Source organism: Rousettus aegyptiacus, unplaced genomic scaffold (genome assembly GCF_014176215.1).
Source record: "Rousettus aegyptiacus isolate mRouAeg1 unplaced genomic scaffold, mRouAeg1.p scaffold_m13_p_16, whole genome shotgun sequence".
Taxonomy (NCBI): Eukaryota; Metazoa; Chordata; class Mammalia; order Chiroptera; family Pteropodidae; genus Rousettus; species Rousettus aegyptiacus.
The window spans coordinates 35,163,230-35,183,322 of NW_023416291.1; the positions used below are offsets into that span (position 1 = coordinate 35,163,230).

At 44.4% G+C, this 20,093-nt stretch overlaps 2 protein-coding genes across 7 annotated transcripts in view; one reads left to right on the forward strand and one right to left on the reverse strand.

Annotated features, from left to right (window-relative positions):
* The window catches only part of ELAVL1 (ELAV like RNA binding protein 1), a 35,894-nt gene extending 19,525 nt beyond the window's left edge, over nt 1-16,369 (reverse strand). Inside the window, exons 1-2 of the mRNA XM_016163127.2 lie at nt 16,240-16,369; nt 5,341-5,528 (exon numbers count right to left, since the gene is read on the reverse strand). Of these exons, the coding sequence (XP_016018613.1) occupies nt 5,341-5,512 (172 nt within the window). The 5' untranslated portion in view covers nt 5,513-5,528; nt 16,240-16,369. The remainder of the gene's footprint in view (nt 1-5,340; nt 5,529-16,239) is intronic.
* Nucleotides 16,370-16,574: 205 nt separating this feature from the next.
* CCL25 (C-C motif chemokine ligand 25) overlaps nt 16,575-20,093 on the forward strand; it is a 29,054-nt gene continuing 25,535 nt past the window's right edge. Inside the window, exons 1-3 of one of the 6 annotated variants that reach the window (XM_036233793.1) lie at nt 16,763-16,774; nt 16,865-16,910; nt 17,401-17,540. Coding sequence is in view for 2 of the 6 variants with exons in the window: in XM_016163167.2 (XP_016018653.1) it covers nt 16,801-16,910 (110 nt within the window). In the remaining 4 variants the exon portion in view is untranslated. Of the gene's footprint in view, nt 17,541-20,093 lie in introns of all 6 variants that reach the window. The other 5 variants (XM_016163169.2, XM_016163170.2, XM_016163168.2 and 2 more) reach the window with 5 other exon arrangements.

The window sequence follows — 20,093 nt, forward strand, 5'->3', positions numbered from 1 at the left end:
AGTCAAGCTCTTCCTTTAAAGGTCCATGGGGGCTCAAGGAAAGACTTCACTGAGAGAGCAAGACTGGGTCTTAGGGGGATGAGTAAACTAATCATGAAATAAGTAAAAAATAGCAAATGTCCATAAAAGAAAGGAAATGAGCAAAAGGCAAGAATATTTTATACAAGAGTACAAACAGCCACTAAGTATGTGAAAACAGATAAACTTTCCTAGAAATGCAAATTACCATCAAGATCAGATGTTATTTTTCGCTTAGGCTGGCAAAGATGAGAAGCCCTGCCCCACCCAGGGGATGGCAAGGTGAGGAAGGAAGGGAGTAAAATGGACCTCTCCAGAGGGTGAGTTGGCAGTATGGATCAAGGGCTTTTAGAAAGTACAATTGTTCTATCCTTATCCTCACGGGATATGTTCCAAGACCCCCCATGAATGCCTAAAACCATGGATAGTACTGAACCCTACATATGCTGCTTTTTTTTTTTCCCTATATATACATACCTGTTCACTGGAAGGAAGCACTTTACGTCTTCTCTTTGGCACATCTGAATTGCCCCCATCACTACTCTTGTGTTTTGGGGCCTTAATTAAGTAAAATAAGGGTCACTTGAACACAAGCACTGTGATACCACGACAGATGAGACAGCCGACCTGATAACCAAGACAGCTACTTGATGACTAATGGGAGGGGATCATATACAGTGTGGATACAAGGAACAAAGTAATGTTTCACGTCCTGGGCAGGATAGTTGAATGGCAAGAGATTTCATCACACAATTCAGAATGATGTGCAATTTAAAATGTATGAATTGTTTATTTTAATAAACAATTTAATAAGTTTTCCATTTAACAGTTTTGGACAGCAGTTGACCACAGGAAACTGAAACCATGGAAAGCAAAACCACGGATAAGGGGGAGACAACTGTACATACTCTCCCACCTGTTGGTTCACTTCTAGGAAGGCTTTCTCTGAAAACAACCAGTGAGCAAAGATTTGTGCTAAGATATTTACCTTGGTGAGGCTTATAAATATGGAAAAACAGTTACAGTAACCTGTTGTAAACCCAGAACTTCCATACACAAGAATACTATGTAACCATTATAATGATGAAATAGCTATGTTCAATGACAGGGAAAAATAGTCACAGATACAGGAAGAAAAGTTTCCCAGACAGAGCAGGTGCTGTGAGCTCATTTTTGTAAAATCACACAATTACTTACAATTAAAAATATGTAAAGAAAAAAGTCTGGAAGGACATGAACCACAAAAGTTGGGATTATGGATAATCTAAACTTTTCTTCCTGCCTGTCTCACAAGAAATTCTTTTCTATAAGGAACAAAGGTGATTCTCATTAAAAAAAAAAAAGTGGTCAGGCTGGTTAGGTGTGGAAGAGTGTTGCTATTGAGGGAAATGGCATTAGTGAAATTACAATAGCGCAAGAAGAGGGCATGTCTGGGAAATGACAAGCAGTTCTGTCTGGCCTGAGAGGTGGGTAGGTGGGGGCATAGAAGCTAGGATGAGGAGGACAGGTTCCCAGGAGACCTGGGAGCTGCAGGCAGGGTATTAGCTTTTTTCTGACCAGAGGTGCAGAGCAATGAGACGGAGTTGGGTAAAGTGGGGCTGGAGGCTAGGGACCAAGTGGCCAGTATGACGGACGGTCCAAGAGAGTGGAGGCTGGCTCCTGGTCCCCCATGGGCCATATGGCATCTGCAGAGGGACCAGACACTAAGACAGAGAGCAGGGTAAGGCTGCGCAGTAAAGCTAACTAGCAACTGTGAAAGGAACAGGCGGTGACAAATGCATGTCCCCAACATAGGGGCTAGGGCCTGGCAAGCCAGACATATTCTGAACCTTGAGGCCACCATGTGAAACATTCTCAGCATCCAACCTACCACCCTGTCCCTTATTCCTCCTGTCACCAGGGACTAGGCTATGGTTGACGCTCAACAATTTGCTGGGTGAATACATGTTCAGATGATCTACATTCTCCCTCATTCCCCAGACCATTCATTTAGTTATTCACAGATTGTAGCTACCTCCAGAGATACAGAGATTAATAAAGTCCCTGCCTCTGAGAACTATATGGACCTAATGGCCAAGAAAGTTCCAACTTCAGTGCAGTGTGGAAACCCATGCTCCAGGTCTGCTGGTTGCTATGGGAACCCAAAGAGAAACATCTAAAGCTAACTAGGTTGGGCCAGGGAAGGCACCCTAAAGCAAGGGACCTGGGAATTGAGGCGTTTTAAAGCAGGTGAGTGACAGGGTGACATATGGCATGTTAAAGATTCCTTTGATAAAAATGGTCTGGAGGGAGCATGGTGGCCAGTTACGAGGCAAGAACACTAGTGCAAACAGAGGATGACATGGCCTGGTCTAGGATGAAGGCAGGGGAGATAGAGGAAAAGGAATGGAACCATCCAGAAGGATAAGGGCCTTCTGGATGTCAAAGGTCATGCTTAGGTTTCTAACCAGAGCCACAAAGTAGAGAGCCATTAAGATGGGGATACTGAGAAACAAGCAGTAGGCTGGTGGGAGAGTCAAGATCAGTCTGGAAAACACTGAATTTGAAGGGTTGAGGCGGCTGGAGTTCAGGGGAGCTTTGTGGTTGAAAGACAGGTAACAAAATAAAGGGGAAATTAAACTGTAAGGAGCATCGACTCAGCACAGCGTAGACTTAGGAAGAAGAGGCTTGGGAATAACCCTGAGGACTGATGAAGTTAACAGCTGGGAAGGGACTGCAAGAAAGGCAGAGCAAGGCCTCAGGCGGGTGAGAACCAGGATGGGTGGTTAGTAGAAGATTCTAGAAGGAAAAGGAGACAATTTGCTGGCTCTGTGAACAGGAGCAGAAGGACAATAGCTAGAACAGTGGTTCCCACCCTGAGTGATTCTGCTTCCCAGGAAATACTTGGTGATGTCTGGGGACATTTTTTGACTGTCATAATTCGGGAAAAGTGCCACTGGCATCTAGTGAGTAGAGATCAGGAATGCTGATCAACATCCTACAATGCACAGGATGGCCCCCACCCCCAAACTTGAATTATCTCATCTCAAATGTCAATAGTGGTCAAGCACAGAAACCCTGAGCTACAGGAAGTTAGAGAATCTTAGCACGGATTTAAACAAAACAAAACAAAACAACAACAACAACAAAAAAAACAAGACCAGAGACTGGAGGATGCTGAATGCTGAAGGAGTAATCTTGGGAAGACCCAGAAAAGTAGGTACGTGCATAGCTTGAGGTTCCTGGGGTGCCGAGAAGGAATAGGATCCAGGACGGAGGTAGAGATGGCTGTTATTTTCACTGCAGAGTAGGAGGCAGCCATCGGCTGAGAAGATGGGGGCCTGAGGACGGGAAATGCACTGAAATGGTTGTTGTGGGGGATGGGGAGAGCTCTCATTGCAAGCTGAGCTCAGCTGGAGATCTGATTTGACACGCCTGTCTCTCTCAGGGGTGGGCAGCATGAGCCTGGCTGGGAAAAAGCAGTTGGACGAAAACATAGCCATGTCTGGGGTTTAACCAGAGCAGTGTAATAAAAAGACAAAGGGGCACTGAACTGGACAGCAAAGAAGTTTTCACACTGGTGACAAAAGAGTGAGCATGCAGTAAGTTTTTCATAAAGCTATATTCATTTAATTTAAGAACTGCTAGCAAGGTGCTGAGCTGAAATGCAAGTCCAGGCCCATCAACTCCATGACTCTGGTATACTACACTTATCTCACTTAAAGGTAAGAAAAAGTTTATCTCTGAATTGAAATAACTTTTCAAGTACACTTTTACTGCTTTCACGGTTCTCAAAACCAGTTCTCTACCCTCCAGGCTAATATCACCAAATCTAGGTGTTCCTACTAACATAGCTCACATTCCTTTGAAAACCACAACAAGAGAAGAGACAAAGAAGCCAAGTACCACAAACCAAGATAGGAAGGCAACACTGAGGAATATCAATGGGGCTGAAAATCCCCTTCCATCAGAAGGTAAATGGAGACAGATAGTGGCACAGGAGAATTTCAAAACCCTTGTCAACAAAGGGTCTCTCATTCAGGAATTTCTCCTGATACAGAAGATAGTGGCTTCTAGAACATTCTAACACTGTTCAATTTGTATATTATCTGAAGTTCCTATTTAGAAGACATTTATTAAATCACAAACTCTCAGAATTAGAAGGGTCCTTAAGTCTCTGAGCCCCACGCTCCACTCTAGTGAATGTCTGGTGAACGCCAGCCCCTCCAGGTGGCATCCTGGGACTGCGTCCTCCAGACACTAGCAACTGCTGAGTCGACACAGCAGGCCAATGGGTACATGGGGGTCAATATGTTACTATGCTTTTATATAAATTTGAAGATTAATTTCCATAAGCAAAATAAGTTGTTTACTTTAAAATTTCTTTTCAGTGTAGAGAATTACAGTTCCACAACCCAGAATCCTCCTGGGAGGACCGTCCATTCCTTACCTCACCAGAGCTGAGCAGAGTAAGTGGAAGGGGAGTAGGGGAGGGGAGGAAGAGAGGGAGAGCTCCCTGACACTGTTCCTCCCTGGGCACAAAAAACAGGCAGAAGTGCTTTGTAGGACCTAATCTTTCCATGTTTTTCTCCAAAATCCTTCAAACCGTGTTCTCTGAATGAGGGCTGCTCTGTAAGGTGGGCCTTACCAGGTACTGGGCCTTCCACAAACCCTTACGAGGAAGGTAGCATCAAGAAGTAGGTGCCACCACCTCCACACTATGGATGGGGACACTGAAGCTAGAGGTCACAATGTGAAGAAGTAGAAGGTGGGGCTTTGAGTGGCCTGCTAACCCCACAGCCAGCCTGTTGAACCACTGCCCACACTGAGTTCAAGTTCAGTACATTTCAGATGTTCAAGAGGATGGGGTGACAGCATTCAGGGTGGCCCAAATGTAATGAAGGGCTATCAATGGGGAACTCAGTGTTCTGCTGCAGGCTTGGCCATGTGTGGGGACCTAGGAAGCCTAGGGCAAGGGACTGGTCAGAGTCCCTTCCACAAGTGGGCCCATGCCAGGCCAGGCTGTCCTTCTTTGGTCCCTTCCAGTTCTCAGAGTAGACCCCGTTCCTGGTGTTTCCTCATTTTTCTTCCCCTCCCACCATTTTATTTAGGACATGCTCTCTGTCTGATGATGAATTTTCCCTCTTTTGGGAATCTATGTTCAATATTACACGGGGGCAGTGACAAAGCGGGGTTTGAGATAAAAACGAAACATCAGAGGCATCGCTGCAAAACTGCAGCTCTTCTGTACTGAGGAACATGGCAGAGTCACAGGCAAAGAAGATAGTGCTTAGCAGGATGGTCGCAAGTATCCCCTTTACAAAAACGTCTTGGTTTCTTTACCTGCGACTTTATCCCGAATAAGTTTTGCAGATTCGACTTCACCAATACTGCTGAACAGACTTCGCAACTCATCCTGGGTCATGTTCTGAGGCAGGTAGTTGACGATTAAATTCGTTCTCCCGATGTCATCCCTGCAGTCTTCGGCCATGTGGTCTTCATAACCATTAGACATTGTATTTTTCAGAAATCTACAGGGAAAAAAAAAAATGAAGTTAAGTTCCTAATATTCGTATCACAGAATGTGAGGCAAAACTAATGACTACACTGGCACCTAGACAGTATTCTCTTCAACACTACAATTGCAACTTATGTCCATACAAAAACCTGCATACAGATGTTTACAGGGGCTTCATGCACAATTGCCCCCAAACTAGGAGCAACCAAGATGTCCTCCAGTAAGTGAATGGAGAAAGAAACATCACACAATGGAGTCTCATTCAGGGATAACAAGAAATGAGCTATAAAGCCATAGAGACATGGAGGAACTTTAAATGTATGTTGCTAAATGAAAGAAAGAGCTTGAAAAGCTATATATCGTATGATACCAATTATATGATGCTGTAGAAAAGGCAAAACTATGGAGACAGTAAAAAGATGAATGATTGCTGAGAGATGGGGGGCAGGGATGAACAGGCAGAACACAGATTTTTAGGGCAGTGAGGTGATTCTATGTGATACTATAATGGTGGATACATGTCTTTCTACATTTGTCTAAACCCATGGAATGTACAACACCAAGAGTGAATCTTAAAACAACTACAGGCTTCAGCTAATATGTATCAGTACCGGTTCATCGATTATAACAAAATACCATACTAATGTGAGTCATTTAATAGGAGAAACTGTGTTGGAGGAGATGTATATGAAAACTCTGTACTTCGTAATCTTTCTGTAAACCTAAAACTGTTTTAAAAAATAAAGTCTATTAAAATAACTCCAAGGTCAACCATCTCCACTTACTATGAAGGTTTCAAAGAGACATACAATTTCAGCACTGTCATTCAAGCTCCTGTGAAAAATGTTTGGGCTTATCTCTCGAGAGTGTTCCAAAGAATTTCAGATTGCATTCTCTTGTCTCCACGTGCACTACTAATGCAGCTGTATGCTGAGAAGCCTTGCGATATCCAACTTGGACACCCTGTCTGTCCTCGGACAGGCAGGCAATGGTGCCTGGCATCCCTGTCTTTCAAAGGCCATGGTGATTGTGCCAGGAAGATTAGGGTTTCTCTAGCAATTAGAGGAAGTTGGTCTTGAGAGCTTGCAGGCTTTAGAATGCCTTTAGCCCACCTGCAGAAGTCCTTACCTCCAGTGACAAACATCAAAGTACAGTGATGGCTTTGGAGTAGAGTCTGGATTGGTGCAGCTGAGAGCACCAAGACCACTCTTTCCAAAAGCATAACTCACGCTGGGCTCACTTATGAGCACAGCTGTGCGGAGGTCTAATCTAAGCTGTCCCAAGTCCCTCCCTGTAAATATGCAGGCACTCACAAATCCCCTCACCCCCGTGGCCCAAAAACCATCATTACCGAGAGAAGGCCTTGCTGCCCACTAGCAAGGAGGTCTCAGGGGACAGCCTAACCCCTTCTTCAGACCCTTATAGCCCAAGCTCTGCTCTTACGCTTGAACACCCTGTGCCCACTATCAGAAGCATTCAGTTTCCTTTAAAAACAGCCCTAGCAGTGGTTACATAAAAACCTGAACACATCGCCTGCATGGGGATGTCCCCCTTACCTCCAGGAGAGGATTTGGGCATGATTTCTTGTTTCTGGCTGGAAACATTAAGGTCTTCTCTACCTTCCACTCCTGAACTTGCTTCAGACCATATACAACGTACAACATTAGTCTCATCGCCCAGCATTTCTTTTACTTATTTGAAAATTTTCTACACTCCCTGCTCTTTATTAAGTAGGTTGGTATCAAAAGCCATAAAAGAAAAGATTGGAAAGTTAAGACTTCATAAGATTAAAAACTTCTGTATGGCAAAAGGCATCAGAAAGAGACAAGCAGCAGACTGGGAGAAATAGAGTTGACCTTAACACGAGATTGAAAGCTTGTAGGTTTTGGAATGCCTTTAATGGACCCACGCAGTTCAAACCTGTGTTGCTCAAGGGTCAACTATATATTTACATGTGGATTTTTGACTGCATGGGAAGTCAGCATCCCCAGCCCCCTGAATTATTAAGGGTCAACTGTACTTGTTATTATATTACTTAGATTAGCGGTTCTTACCCTGAGTGACACTAGGCAATGTCTGGAGACATTTCTGGGTATCACAGCTAGCGGGGAAGATGGGGACTGCCACTGGCATTTAGCGAGTACGGGCCAGGAATGCTGTTAAACATTTCACAAAACACAGGAAAAACCCACCACCAAAAACTATCCAGCCCAAAATACCACCACCGAAATTGAGAAAACATCATTTGGAGCATCTAAAAATTAATAAGGAAAAATGACATATGACTAACAGAGAAGTGGACAAAAAATATGAGCTGTAACTAAAAGACGCCAGCAATTCAAATGGCTAAGAAACCATGAAAAGAATCTCAAGTTCACGAATAAGGAAGACAATATGAAAAAAGATGCTACTTTCTTTCTGTCAGATGGAATAAATCCAGTGTAAGGATAAGCGCGAGATACCCTCATACACCACTGATATGAGTGTGACACAATACCACCCTTTTGGACGATAACTTGGCAGTGCCTACCAAAATTTTTCAAAATGCACATTGAAGTTGGCTCCAAATGTGACTCAAATATTTCTCTTCTCTCTTGCTTTTTTTTTCTTTATCCCTCTCTCTCTTCACACTTATTCTGAGTTAGGCATCTCCTCTGCCTTTTCCCTCACTCTGCCTTCAAGATTGGTGAACTGGGCAATAATTACCCTGTAGGGTGTACTCTGTGACTGTACACGTTAACTTTCTAAAGCAGTGGTCGGCCAACCATGGCCTGGTGGCCCACTGCCTGTTTTTATAAATAAAGTTTTATTGGCACACAGCTACTCTCATTTGTTTACATATTGTTTGTGGCTGCTTTTGAGCTATGGCAATGGAGTCGAGTTGTTGTGACAGAGACCATTAGGCCCACAAAGCTGAAAATATTTACCATATGGCTCTTTACAGAAAAAGTATGTTGACTTCTGTTTAAAATGTAAAAATAGGAAATTTCCAGGGGAAATCTTTGTCACATTGGGTGAGACAAAGATTTCTTAGATACCATACCAAAAGCCCAATCCATTTTAAAGAAACTAATAAACTGGATACCATCAAAATATAAAAACCTTTGCTCTGCAAAAGACACTGCTAGGAAAATTATAATCCATAGACTGGAAGGAAATATTTGCAAAGTACATATCTGAAAAAGGACTTGTATCCAGAACATATTTTTTAAACTCTCCAAACCTAACAATAAGAAAACAAACAACTCAATTTAAAAAACGGCAAAAAGATATGAACAGACACATCAAAGAAGATACATGGATGGCAAATAAACATCATTAGTTATTAGGGAAAGGCAAATTAAAAGCACATCGAGATACCACTCCCTAACTACAATGAGAATTGAGATACTACTACCCATTTATAAAGGCTAAAAACAAAATAAAACATAAACACCACCTAAAACTAATATAATACTCTATGCCAACTATAATTTAAAACACACATACACACAGCAAGCAAACAACAACAAAACAGACAATATCAGGATGTGGAGAAACCTTAACTTTCATTCATTGCTTATGGAAATGTAAAAATGTTATAGCCACTTTGGAAAACAGACTGGCAGTTTCTTATAGTTAAACGTACACTTACCATATGACTCAATCCCATTCCTAGTCTTCACACAAAATAAATGAAAGACATGTTCATACAAAAACCTATACACAAATGTTTATAGCAGCTTTATTCACAACCATAAAAAACTGGAATCCAGATGTCCTTCAAGTCATAGTGGATACTATGGTACACCACACAATGGAATACTATTCAGAAATAAAAAGGTACTACTGATCCATGCAACTTGTATGAATCTCAGAAACACTTTGCTGAGTGAAGGAAACCAGATCCTGCATGATTCCATTCTGGAAAAGGCAAAACCAGAGGGCTAGAGCAGTAGTTGCCGGGGCCAGGGGAAGAGCTGACTACATAGGGGGAGGGAATAAATATCTTTGATCCACAGTTGGGAATCTGTGCACAAGGAGGACCCACTTTAATTACATGAGGATTTTTGACTGCATGGGTGCTTGACACCCCTACCCCTCATTGTTCACGGGTCAACTGTATTTTTGTTTCTTGGGTGATGGAATCTCCTATTATCTTGATCATGGTGGTAGTCACTTGACTCTGCATTTGTCAAAACTCAAAGAACTCTACAACGAAGAGAGTGAGTTAAAAAATAAATTTTCAAAGATTTAAGAAGTGCACCTTTGGCTTTGTAGCCCTGTTCCCAGCATGCTTGTTCTTCCTGACACCCAGTCAGGGCTGCGAGCCCCACACAGGCCCAGTTTTTAGTCACCTGGCACTCAGTGAGAAACCAAAACCCCAAGGGCATAGTTTCTTGGTGCTTCAGAAAGGACTCTGCTCTCCAGATCCCTTCTTCTTACCTGTTCCAAACCAGCTTCTGTCCCCACAAGCTCCAACCACAACCAGGCCTTCATCTCCACCCAACAATTAATGATTTCCAAGTCGTGGCCACTTCCAACTGTCTCTCAGATCACCTGGCCCTGTATCCTCGCATTCTGTGCATCTCTCCGCACAAGCCCTGGAGATGCCTCCAGGTCGACATATTCAGCCCCATCAAGCCAGCTCTCCCTGGTTCCTCCACTTTGTGGTATCAGGGAAGCTCAGAAGTTACATCACTTTACTCAGGTCAGTCATCACACTGTTAATAAGTGGCAGGGCCAGGCCTCAAGTTGTCACTAGAGAACAAGGATGAAACAAACACAGGGCCCTTCACGTTGGCACCCAGCCTGCTGCTCTAGCCCTCACTCCCCTCATTAGCTTCTCCCCTAGCACACCACAGACCTTTATGTTTGTCTGCCTCCATGTGCCTTTGCAGGATGTCTGTCTCTCCATCATGTTCTCGCTTATCTTTAAAAAGTCCCCCAGGGCAATAGGTTGCTCTTGTTCTCACTGCCCATAAGCCATTGGTGTAAACCTTTATCACTGTACAAATCATTCTCATTCTTAACTGTTTTTCACTCACATCATCAGTGAGAGCCTTGAGGGCCAGGGCTGTACCACTATCACCTTCGAGTGTACCTGTGTGATGCACCTATAGTTTGCTAGGTACCCTGGTTTATTGGACCTGGAGTACATAGCAAACTATAGGTGCATCATGCAGGTACACACAGTATGAGAGGGTGCACAGACACCAGGTCTCAGACCCACCCAGGAATCATGTGCATTTGGTGTGCATTCTTTTATGTTAAAGTAGGGCAGTTGGAAACTGTCCTGATAGTCTGTTAATACATTCAGTATCCTACTTTTTCAGGATCATCAATAAGTACCATCCCATCTCACAGAATCAAAGTCAATTGCAGGGAGCAAAAAGGGAAACTGTGAGTTTATCAAAATGACTCCTGCTGATTTAGAAATGTTTCCAGTAACTGGATGTATCATAGAGAAACCCTATTGGGATGATCTGAGAGTTTTCAGCCCCATTGCACTATTTTAAACAATCCTGCTTGTCTGTGTGACTTCAGCAATGATGTTCACATCAATAGTATACCTACTGCATATATAAGGGAGAGATATGTATAGAACTGACATAAAAATATACATAAGTGGTCCATACGTAAAGCAGCGATACTAGTTTCCATTGGGCACTCGTGAGAATATGTCTCATTTTATAGTCACAGAGCCGACTTAAAGTCTTTGAAATATAAGGTCTCCTAGGAAACACTCTGGTGCCAGGAAAAAAAACTAATGTACCACCTGACCCAATTACAACAGTTACAAGAGGCAAGGGTTCAGGTGGACATGGTACACATGTTCTTACTTGCCCCTTCCAACGGCCCACAGAGGGGAAAGCAGCCTGGCTGGGGTGGCTCCAGCTAAGTCACAGCAATTCCATATTTGCCAAGCTGAGATGCCCTGAACAGAAGTAGATCAGGTGCAGCCTGGTGTCTGGCCCAGTTGAAGTGCTCCATGGGCCCAAAGGGACCTGATCAGCTCCACAGCCCTGCTAAGAGTTCCAGCTTCTTTTTGGCTGATGAAGGCGACTCCAGGGCTCTTGCACAGAACTACAAAGCAATATGGCACAGCAGGAAAAATCCATGGGCTTTGGAGCCTGGCATATCTGGGCTCCAGTACTGACCCTACTGATAATCGTCTAAACTACTGATGGTCCGTCACTTCCTCTCCCAGAGCTCAGTTTCTTTACCTGCAAAATGGGATGTTACCACCTGCTTCTCAGCACAGTTCTTGACACTCGGTAAGCACCCACTTCACCTCCTGTCTCTAGGTCCACTAAAGAACACTTTGACCCTTTTCCTTTGGGACCCTAGAAGAGATCCACACCTTTGGTGCCATTTCTAATGGGCCTGGGTTCCAAAGAAGCCAGTGTGGTTACACTAGCCAGGGCTCGCCATTATAGCATTCCATAGAAAGTGGAAGATCTCATTCATAGTTCCCTGCTCAATCGCACACATTACTTTGGACGAACCAGCTGGCTTCTTAATCTGTTCACCAGATATGAACTTATTCAAGTCCCGTCCCCTTACTCCTAATTCAGCAACCAAACCAAGGTGAACATGTGTGTTGCATCCCTGACATTCCTGTCTCCAGCTGCAAGTATTCTCACCTCCTCTTCAGATCTCCTCCTCCCCCTGAATCACTTCATTTGATGGCACATACACATGTCCTCTAAGCCGCCCCTCTCCATCCCCTGTTTGTAAGCAAACTCAGCAGTTACAAATCCAACTTGGTCTTTTCCTTCCAAATCATTTCTCTTCCTTCTGTCTCCCTGTTTCTGTTTATGGTGACGGTCTTGCCATAGTGTTTTGGACCGTTCTCTCTCCTGACTCTTTCCTTTGACATAAATGTCTGTGATGCGTAGCTGGATCTACTCACTTCTGAGCTTCCTTCTAACCTTTTCTTCACCCAGCACAGATGGAGTGCTGACCACATGCCAGGCACAGAGCAGAGTACTGGGCATATATTAAGTAGTCCCTGTCCAGATCCTCAAGTTCAGGCCATTGCCAGCCCACCTCAGTAGTGCAAAAACCTCTTGACCAGTCTGTCCACCTTTGTCTTGTCCACAGAAAAGCTATCTTCCAAGATCACCTCTCAACTGTGCCCAGAAACCCTCAATTCCAGCATACTTTTCTAGCTTTATCTCCAAGTTCACTTTCTTACCCCTCTGCCTGCCCAAACTGGTCCACTCACGCTTCTGGACCTCCTTGTGCTCTCCTCTTATTCACTTGGCCTGCTGGCTGCACCTGGAAATACCTGCCCACATCTCTCTTATCATAATGACCAGTTTGGAAACAGTGCTTTCATCAAAACCAAAAACCAAACGACAATCATTTCTTTCCACACTCTCTTGATGCTGTTATAACCCACTGCTTCAACCTCTTGTTGTTGAATCTGACACATCTATTTCTTTTCTCCCCAGCTCAAGTTTTAAGTTCCTTGAGGAAGTAACTTCTTCCACTTCTCCCTGTTCCCCATAACAATGGAACAAGCAGTAACATTTCATGTTTTCAGGCTATAAAAGTGTGATCATCATAGACCTGGCAAATGTATACATACAGAGGCTCTGGGTCAAGTATGTATGGATGGTGATCATATAAGTGAGTCGCCCCAAAATGGACACTGCTTTCTGCCACCTTCCTGCTTCACTGTCTGTATACCCATGAGCACTCATTCTACTTGAGTGATATGCTTTCTTGCTTATGTCCACACTCTAAACTGTTTCTTCTTTCACCCTATTTTCCTTAGTGACCAATGTTCAACTACCAGTCATTCAGGCAGAGACCTGGAATCATTCATCTCTTGCTCATGTCCCACATCTCAATACCCACTGGAATCTTGTGTCTTTTAGCCCTTAACCACATCTCAAAACCATCCCCTCTCTTTTCCTATCTCTAAAGCCTAGGGGAGTTTTCCTGACTTATCTAAAGGAAAGGAATCACCTCCTAACTGATTTGCTGACCTTCAGCATTATCTCCCTCCAATTCTTCCTCCTGTGTACAAATCTGACTCCTTCACTTTGTGGACTAAAAGTCTGGCCTGGCCTACAGGACAATACCCATGTTCTTTGGACACCAGCCTAGTGAGTCCTTTGGTCACTACTCACTTCACATCTCTTGCTCCTGAAGTACTAGATCCCGTGTTGTTCCCTGAACAAACTGAAATGTTCCCACCTCCATCCATGCCTTTGCCGGTGCTTGTTCCTGCATCCTGCAAAAACTTTCCCCATGGTCTTTACCTGGCTAACTCCTCCCCAGCACACATGTTTCACCTCCTCCAGGAAGCACTCTGTGATCTCCTCTTCCCATCAGGGCTTGGTTATCAGTGTCCTTTTTGGTGCTTTCACATCAGCCAGTTATAACAACTGTACTCACCACAGTGAGCTAAAAAGACCTACGCACACAATGTAATCACCACTGCCTCCTCAGAGCCCAGCTTGGGGCCTGGGACCTGAGAGTGGAGCAGGGAGAGTTGGTTAAAGGAGAGAATCAAGACTCACTTCCTCTCAGTAGGCTGGTTTCCTCCCATCTTCCTCTGACCCAAAGTCTCAGGTTGGCCTCACTGTTTCATCTACTGCCACCTAGGGGCACAGATAGCAACTGCACTTCTCTCACCATTCAGCATTTAATTTGATTTTAATAAATTGCATGGATGGGGACACAACCCAGGGAACAGTTGATTCTGGTGGGGTGGATGACGAGTGGCTGTCAGAGGACGCTTTAAATGGTGAATGAGCTCTGATCTGGGTTACACAGCAAGAGGAAGAGATCTCTACGTGGAGGAGAATGACATTCCAGGCAGTCGGGGCAACAGGCAGAGAGAGAGTTGGAGTTTGGGGTCTACAAGCAGGTAAAATCTGAAAGGAAGGGTTAGAATGTGCAAGATCTGGAATCCCAAACTCTAGCTTTTAAGCCACCTAAAAAGGTTTAAAAATTATGATTTATTTCCACATTTTGAGTTGTTTATATACCTTGGCCTGTTTGTAAACCTTGAAGTTGAAGAGTTTTATAACAGATTTCAGCACAGAAGATGCTCAACGACAACTAAATAGAATTCTTCTTAGGGTCCCCTGGACCCTTGTGTTATAAGAACAGTAAAATTTGGTGGTTAAGAGTAATAAGAACTCTGAGTCAGAGGGCCTGAGTTCAAATCCTGCCTCAGTCACTTTACTGTGTGAGACTGGTCATATCAAGGGACCCATCTAAGCCTGTTTCTTTGTCCCTAAAAAGAAAATTGTAATGGCACCTACCTCGACGGCTGGAGATAAATGCCTGTGAAGTGTCAAACATAAAATAAATCCTTAATAAATACTGGTGATGATTTATAACATCATTTATTCAGTGCCTGCCACTCACAGGCCATGCACAATGCTAAGGACTTCCCACACTCTTAAATCTGCACAGCAAGATTCTTGTCAATCCTACTTTATAGGTAAGAAAACTAAGGCCCCCACAGTTGAGTTTCTTCAAGGTCTTAGGAGCCCTAGATCCAAAGCAGGTGTCAGAGGTGGGGCTGGAGGAACTTTCAGAGGAAGCTCATTTAATCCAGGGTGGTTCTCACATGTGTGTATGTCTATGTGTGAGAGAATCCGAGTCAGAGAGAGTTAGAGTGAGAGAGAGACAGTGAGAGACAGGAAGACAGACACTTTTGGCAATGTGAAGACGTTGATCTTCACAGCTGAGGGAAGGGGGACGCTACTGGCATCTAGTGGGTCCAGGCCAGGGATGCTACTCAATATCCCACAATGCACAGGCCAGGCCCCCCAAACCAAGAATGATCAGACAGACCTAAATGTTACTACTGCAGAGGTTGAGAAATCCTTCTCTAATCTGATCATCCTCCCCATCTTTTCACTCCTGGAGCACTAGCCATCCCGAACCCAAATGAATACTTTCAGTAAGAGGGACTCTATCCCTCCAGCGCCAGCGCAAGCAGTTCTTCCTCACCCGCTGTGCACACAGTAGGTTTTAGAACCCATTTTAATAAGCCTAGCAACAGAGGACTCCGGAAAAGAAAGAGCATCCATCCCCCATTGTTCAGTTACCTGCAGTTTGTCTTTTCAACACACACACACACACACACGCGCGCGCGCGCGTGCACACACACACACACTTCTCTCTCTCTCTCTCTCTCTCTCTCTCTCTCTTTTAGAAATCCAAACGTTTCCCGCCCCAAAAACAGCTGTGTTAGAGATGACGTTTTTAAAAAATTTTTTCCCTGGGACTCCCATACGTACTGAAAGGTTTGCACACTACTCAAAGGACCTCGGATCAGCCGTGGTCCTGACAACGACCACAAAAGAATCCGTAGCATTTCCCAGGGGAGCGAGCCTGTGGGCCGTGACCTCTGCGCTCTGAAAGCGCTCACCCCACTCCCTCGCCTCTGGCTTCGCTCTCCCGCCCCCGGATCCCCGACTTCCAACACTACCCGGGTCACGGCCGCGGAGCCCGGCCGGCAGGCGCGTGCCCACGCCGTGTCCTCCTCGCCTGCCCCTCGCGGCGGCAGAGGAATCCGGCCCGGGGCCTGTCGCCGGCGTCCACACCGGCCAGTTCCCGCCCGTCCGGCGCGGCCCGCGCGCGTCCCCGCCCGCCCCGGTGCGGCCTGGGCCTCGGCCGGTGCAGGCCCGCGGACGCCCGCGGCCGGGCCAGGCGAGCTCAGGCCTGCGGCGGCCTAGCCAGTCTGGCGCCGCCGAAGGGCCCCGCCTCACCTGGACGCGGGCGGATGGGCCCGAGGCTGCTCCGAGGCGGACGGGCGGCGACTGCTCGGCGATAACGGATCCGCTCGGCCTCGGTAGCGGTAGCGGCGGCGGCTACGGCGACGGCGACGGCGGCGGCGGCGGCGGCGGCGGCGGCGGCGGCGGCGGCGGCGGCGGCGGCGGCTCCTCCTCAGCGCGCACGACCCGCTCCGGCCCGCGGCCCGGACACGCCCCCCTCAGCGCGCGAGCCCATTGGCCCGCGTCCACCACTGTGCGCTTCTCATTGGCCAACATAGCTGTCGCGGCGCCCCAAGGCGCGCGGTGGAGGCGGGACTTCCGTCCGGCGCCGCCTACGAAGGGTTGGATGGCCGGCGGAGACGCGGGTGGCCGGCGGTGGCCACGGAGGGGTCCACCTGGGGCCTGGCTCATGGAGGTCGACTGAAGGCGGTGGTCGAAGAGCCATGCACCCTGTCGAGCGCGTGCAGTGTACCTGCGCCTGTCTGTCCTGCCGCCGCCGCCGCCGCCGCCGCGGTCACCGCCCTACAAGGTAGGAACGGTCACCGCGCCAGGGCCATGGGGGCAGGACCGGGGTTCGAATCCCGCTCCCGACGTTTCCGCATTACGTGCTGTTTGACAGGAGCTGACGTCATTTCGCTGAGCCTCAGTTTACCTTACCTGGTAAGGTAAGGAGATGGGGCATGGGATGAGGTCGGTGTTCCAACAGTGTTGACTATTAAAACTAGCGTGTTCCCAGAGGCCCAGCCTAACATTCATTCTTGAAAATATTATTGAGCATCTATTATGTGCCAGTCACAGCACGGACAGTGAACAGACAAAAATACCTGCCCTTATAGGGTTCACATTCTAGACCAGCGCTGCCCAGTAGAAATATAAGCGAGCCACAAGCATATTTTTAAGTTGTATAATAGCTGACATTGTAGACTTTCCAGTAGCCACAAATGTTGGCCACATGCATAAGTTAAACTTTCTAGTAGCCATGTTAAAGAAAAAAATAGGTGGTATTAATTCTAATAATGTGTTTCATTTAATCCAATTTATGTCCAAAATATTACTTTAACGTGTAATCAATATAAAAAAATTAGGAGATCTTTTATGTTTTTGTGTGGTTTGTTTACACATCTTTGAAATCTGGTATGTCTTTTACACTCACAGCACATCCAAAGTTGGACTGGCTTCATTTCAAGGGCTCAACAGCCACACATTGCCAGTGGCTTACTGCATTAGATGGTGCAGTGCTAGATGGGGAGATGGAGAAGAAATCAAGTGAATTCCACATAAAGTGGTGGAAAGTGGTAAGAAGAAAAAGTAAATCGGTGAAAGGGCATGGGGAATGTGGGAGTTGCAATTTGAAAGACAGTGGTCCGGAAATTTGAAAAGATAGCATTTGCAGAAGCACAGGAAGGAGTCAAGAACACTGAACAAATAATTACTACACCCTTCATTGTTTACTGCAGCGTTCATCCTGGTAAAACATGTGATGGATGTATTTTATTAGCACTAATTTAGTAGCCACTAGCTCCATGTGGCTTTTTGGCACTTGACATGTGGCTGTTGCCACTGGAGAACTGAATTTTTAATATATTTAATTTTTACTTAATTGGAATTTAAATAGTCACATAAGGCCAGTGGCTTCCATAGCAGATGACATATTTTTAGGAGAATGGTGGCAAGTGCTCTGAATTGGGCATGTACCACGTGCTAAATGTTTTATTCAGGTTCTCCGGTGTAATTCTTGAAACATCTCTGTGAGAAGAGAGCAGTAATCATTGTCACCATGAATAATGCAGTCCTTCATTCATCTATACTTTATTGTTATTATTATCATTAATAAACTTTTTAAACAGTTTCAGATTTACAGAAATATTGCAAAGAAGGTACAGAGTTACCATTTTCTCCACACCCATTTTCCCTATTAGTTACATCTTTTATTAGTGTGATACATTTGTTATAACTCATTATTTATAACTTATAATAGCCATAGAGTTATAACTCATCAATATAACTAATATTGGTATATTATTAGCAACCAAAGTTCATAGTTTATTTAACTTCCATCGTTTTTAACTAATATCCTTTTCATCTTCCAGAATCCCATCCAGGATACCACATTACATTTAGTTGTGTTTTCTCTTCTCTCTCTCTTCCTCCCTCTGTCTCCCTCCCTCCCCCTTGCTCGCTCGCGCTCTCTCTCTCTTTCTCTCTCTCTCTCTCTCAATGTAATTGACATGTAACATTGTATTAGTTTTAGGTGTACAACGTAATGATTTGATATATGTATATATTGCAAAATAACCAGAACAATAAGTTTAGTTAACACCCATTACCACACCTGATTACAAATTTTTTGTTCTTGTGATGAGAACTTGGAAGGTCTATTCTCTTTTAATTTATCTACTTACTTAAATTAATTTCAAGTATACAGTACATTGGTTAGACATCTGTATAGTTCATAAAACAATCCCCCCAATTGCTCTCTCCTTCCCCTCGCCCTCCACCTAGCCATCATATTAATGTAAACTGCATTCCCTATGCCGTGCTCCCCATCCCCGTGACCATCTATCAACTACTAATTTGCACTTCTTTAACCCTTCACCCCATTCTCCCAGTCCTCCAACCCCGCTCACCTCTGTCCATCAACCAAATTGTCCACTATATTGTGAGTCTGTTTTTGATTCGTCTGTTCTTTTTGTTCCTTAGATTCCACATATTAGTGAAATCATATGGTGTTTATCTTTCTCTGTCAGACTCATTTCACTCAGCATAATAACCTCTAGGTTCATCCATGTCATTGCAGATGGTAGGATTTCATTTTTTTAAATGGCTGAGGAATATTCCATTGTATATATGAACCATAATTTCTTTATCCAATCGTCTGTTAATGAGCATTTAGGTTGCTTTTATATCTTGGCTCCTGTAAATTGTGCTACCATGAATATTGGAGTGCATAGATCTTTACGAATTATTGTTTTGGTTTTCTTTGGATAAATACCCAGAAGTGCAATTGCTGGGTCAAAAGGTAGATCCATTTTTAATTTTTTCAGAAACATCCATACTGTTTTCCATAGCAGCTGTACCAATTTGCAATCCCACCAACAATGTATGAGGATTCCTTTTTCTCTGCATCCTCACCAACACTTGTTGTTTTTTGATTTATTGATGATAGCCATTCTGATTGGTGTGAAATGATATTGCATAGTGTTTTTAATTTGCATTTCTCTGATGGTTAGTGACCTTGAGCATCTTTTCACATGTCTATTAGCCATCTATATTTCCTGTTTGGAGAAGTATCTGTTCAGGTCTTCTGCCCATTTTTTAATTGGATTGTTTGTTTTTTTTGTTGTTGAGTTGTATAAGTTCTTTATACATTTTGGTTATTAACCCCTTATCAGATATATCATTAGCAAATGCCTCCCAAACAGTCGGTTGTATTTTTGTTTTGTTGATAGTTTCCTTTGCTGTACAAAAACTTTTTATTTTGATGTAGTCCCATTTGTTTATTTTTTCTTTTGTTTCCCTTGCCTAAAGAGATATATCTGAAAAGAAATTCCTGTTAGTAATATCAGAGAGTGTACTGCCTATGTTTTCTTCTAGAAGTTTTATGGTTTTGAGTCTTTTCTTTCTTGTCTTTACCCCATGGTATATTCTAACTTGCTTTGTCATATATTAAGTGAGCGTATAGATGTGGGTTTATTTCTGGGCTCTCTTTTGTTCCATTGATCAGTGTATCTCTTTTTATGCCAGTACCATGCTGTTTTGATTACTGTAGACTTGTAGTATAGTTTGATATCAGGTAGTGTGATACCTCCAACTTTGTTCTTCTTTCTCAAGATTGCCAAGGCAATTCA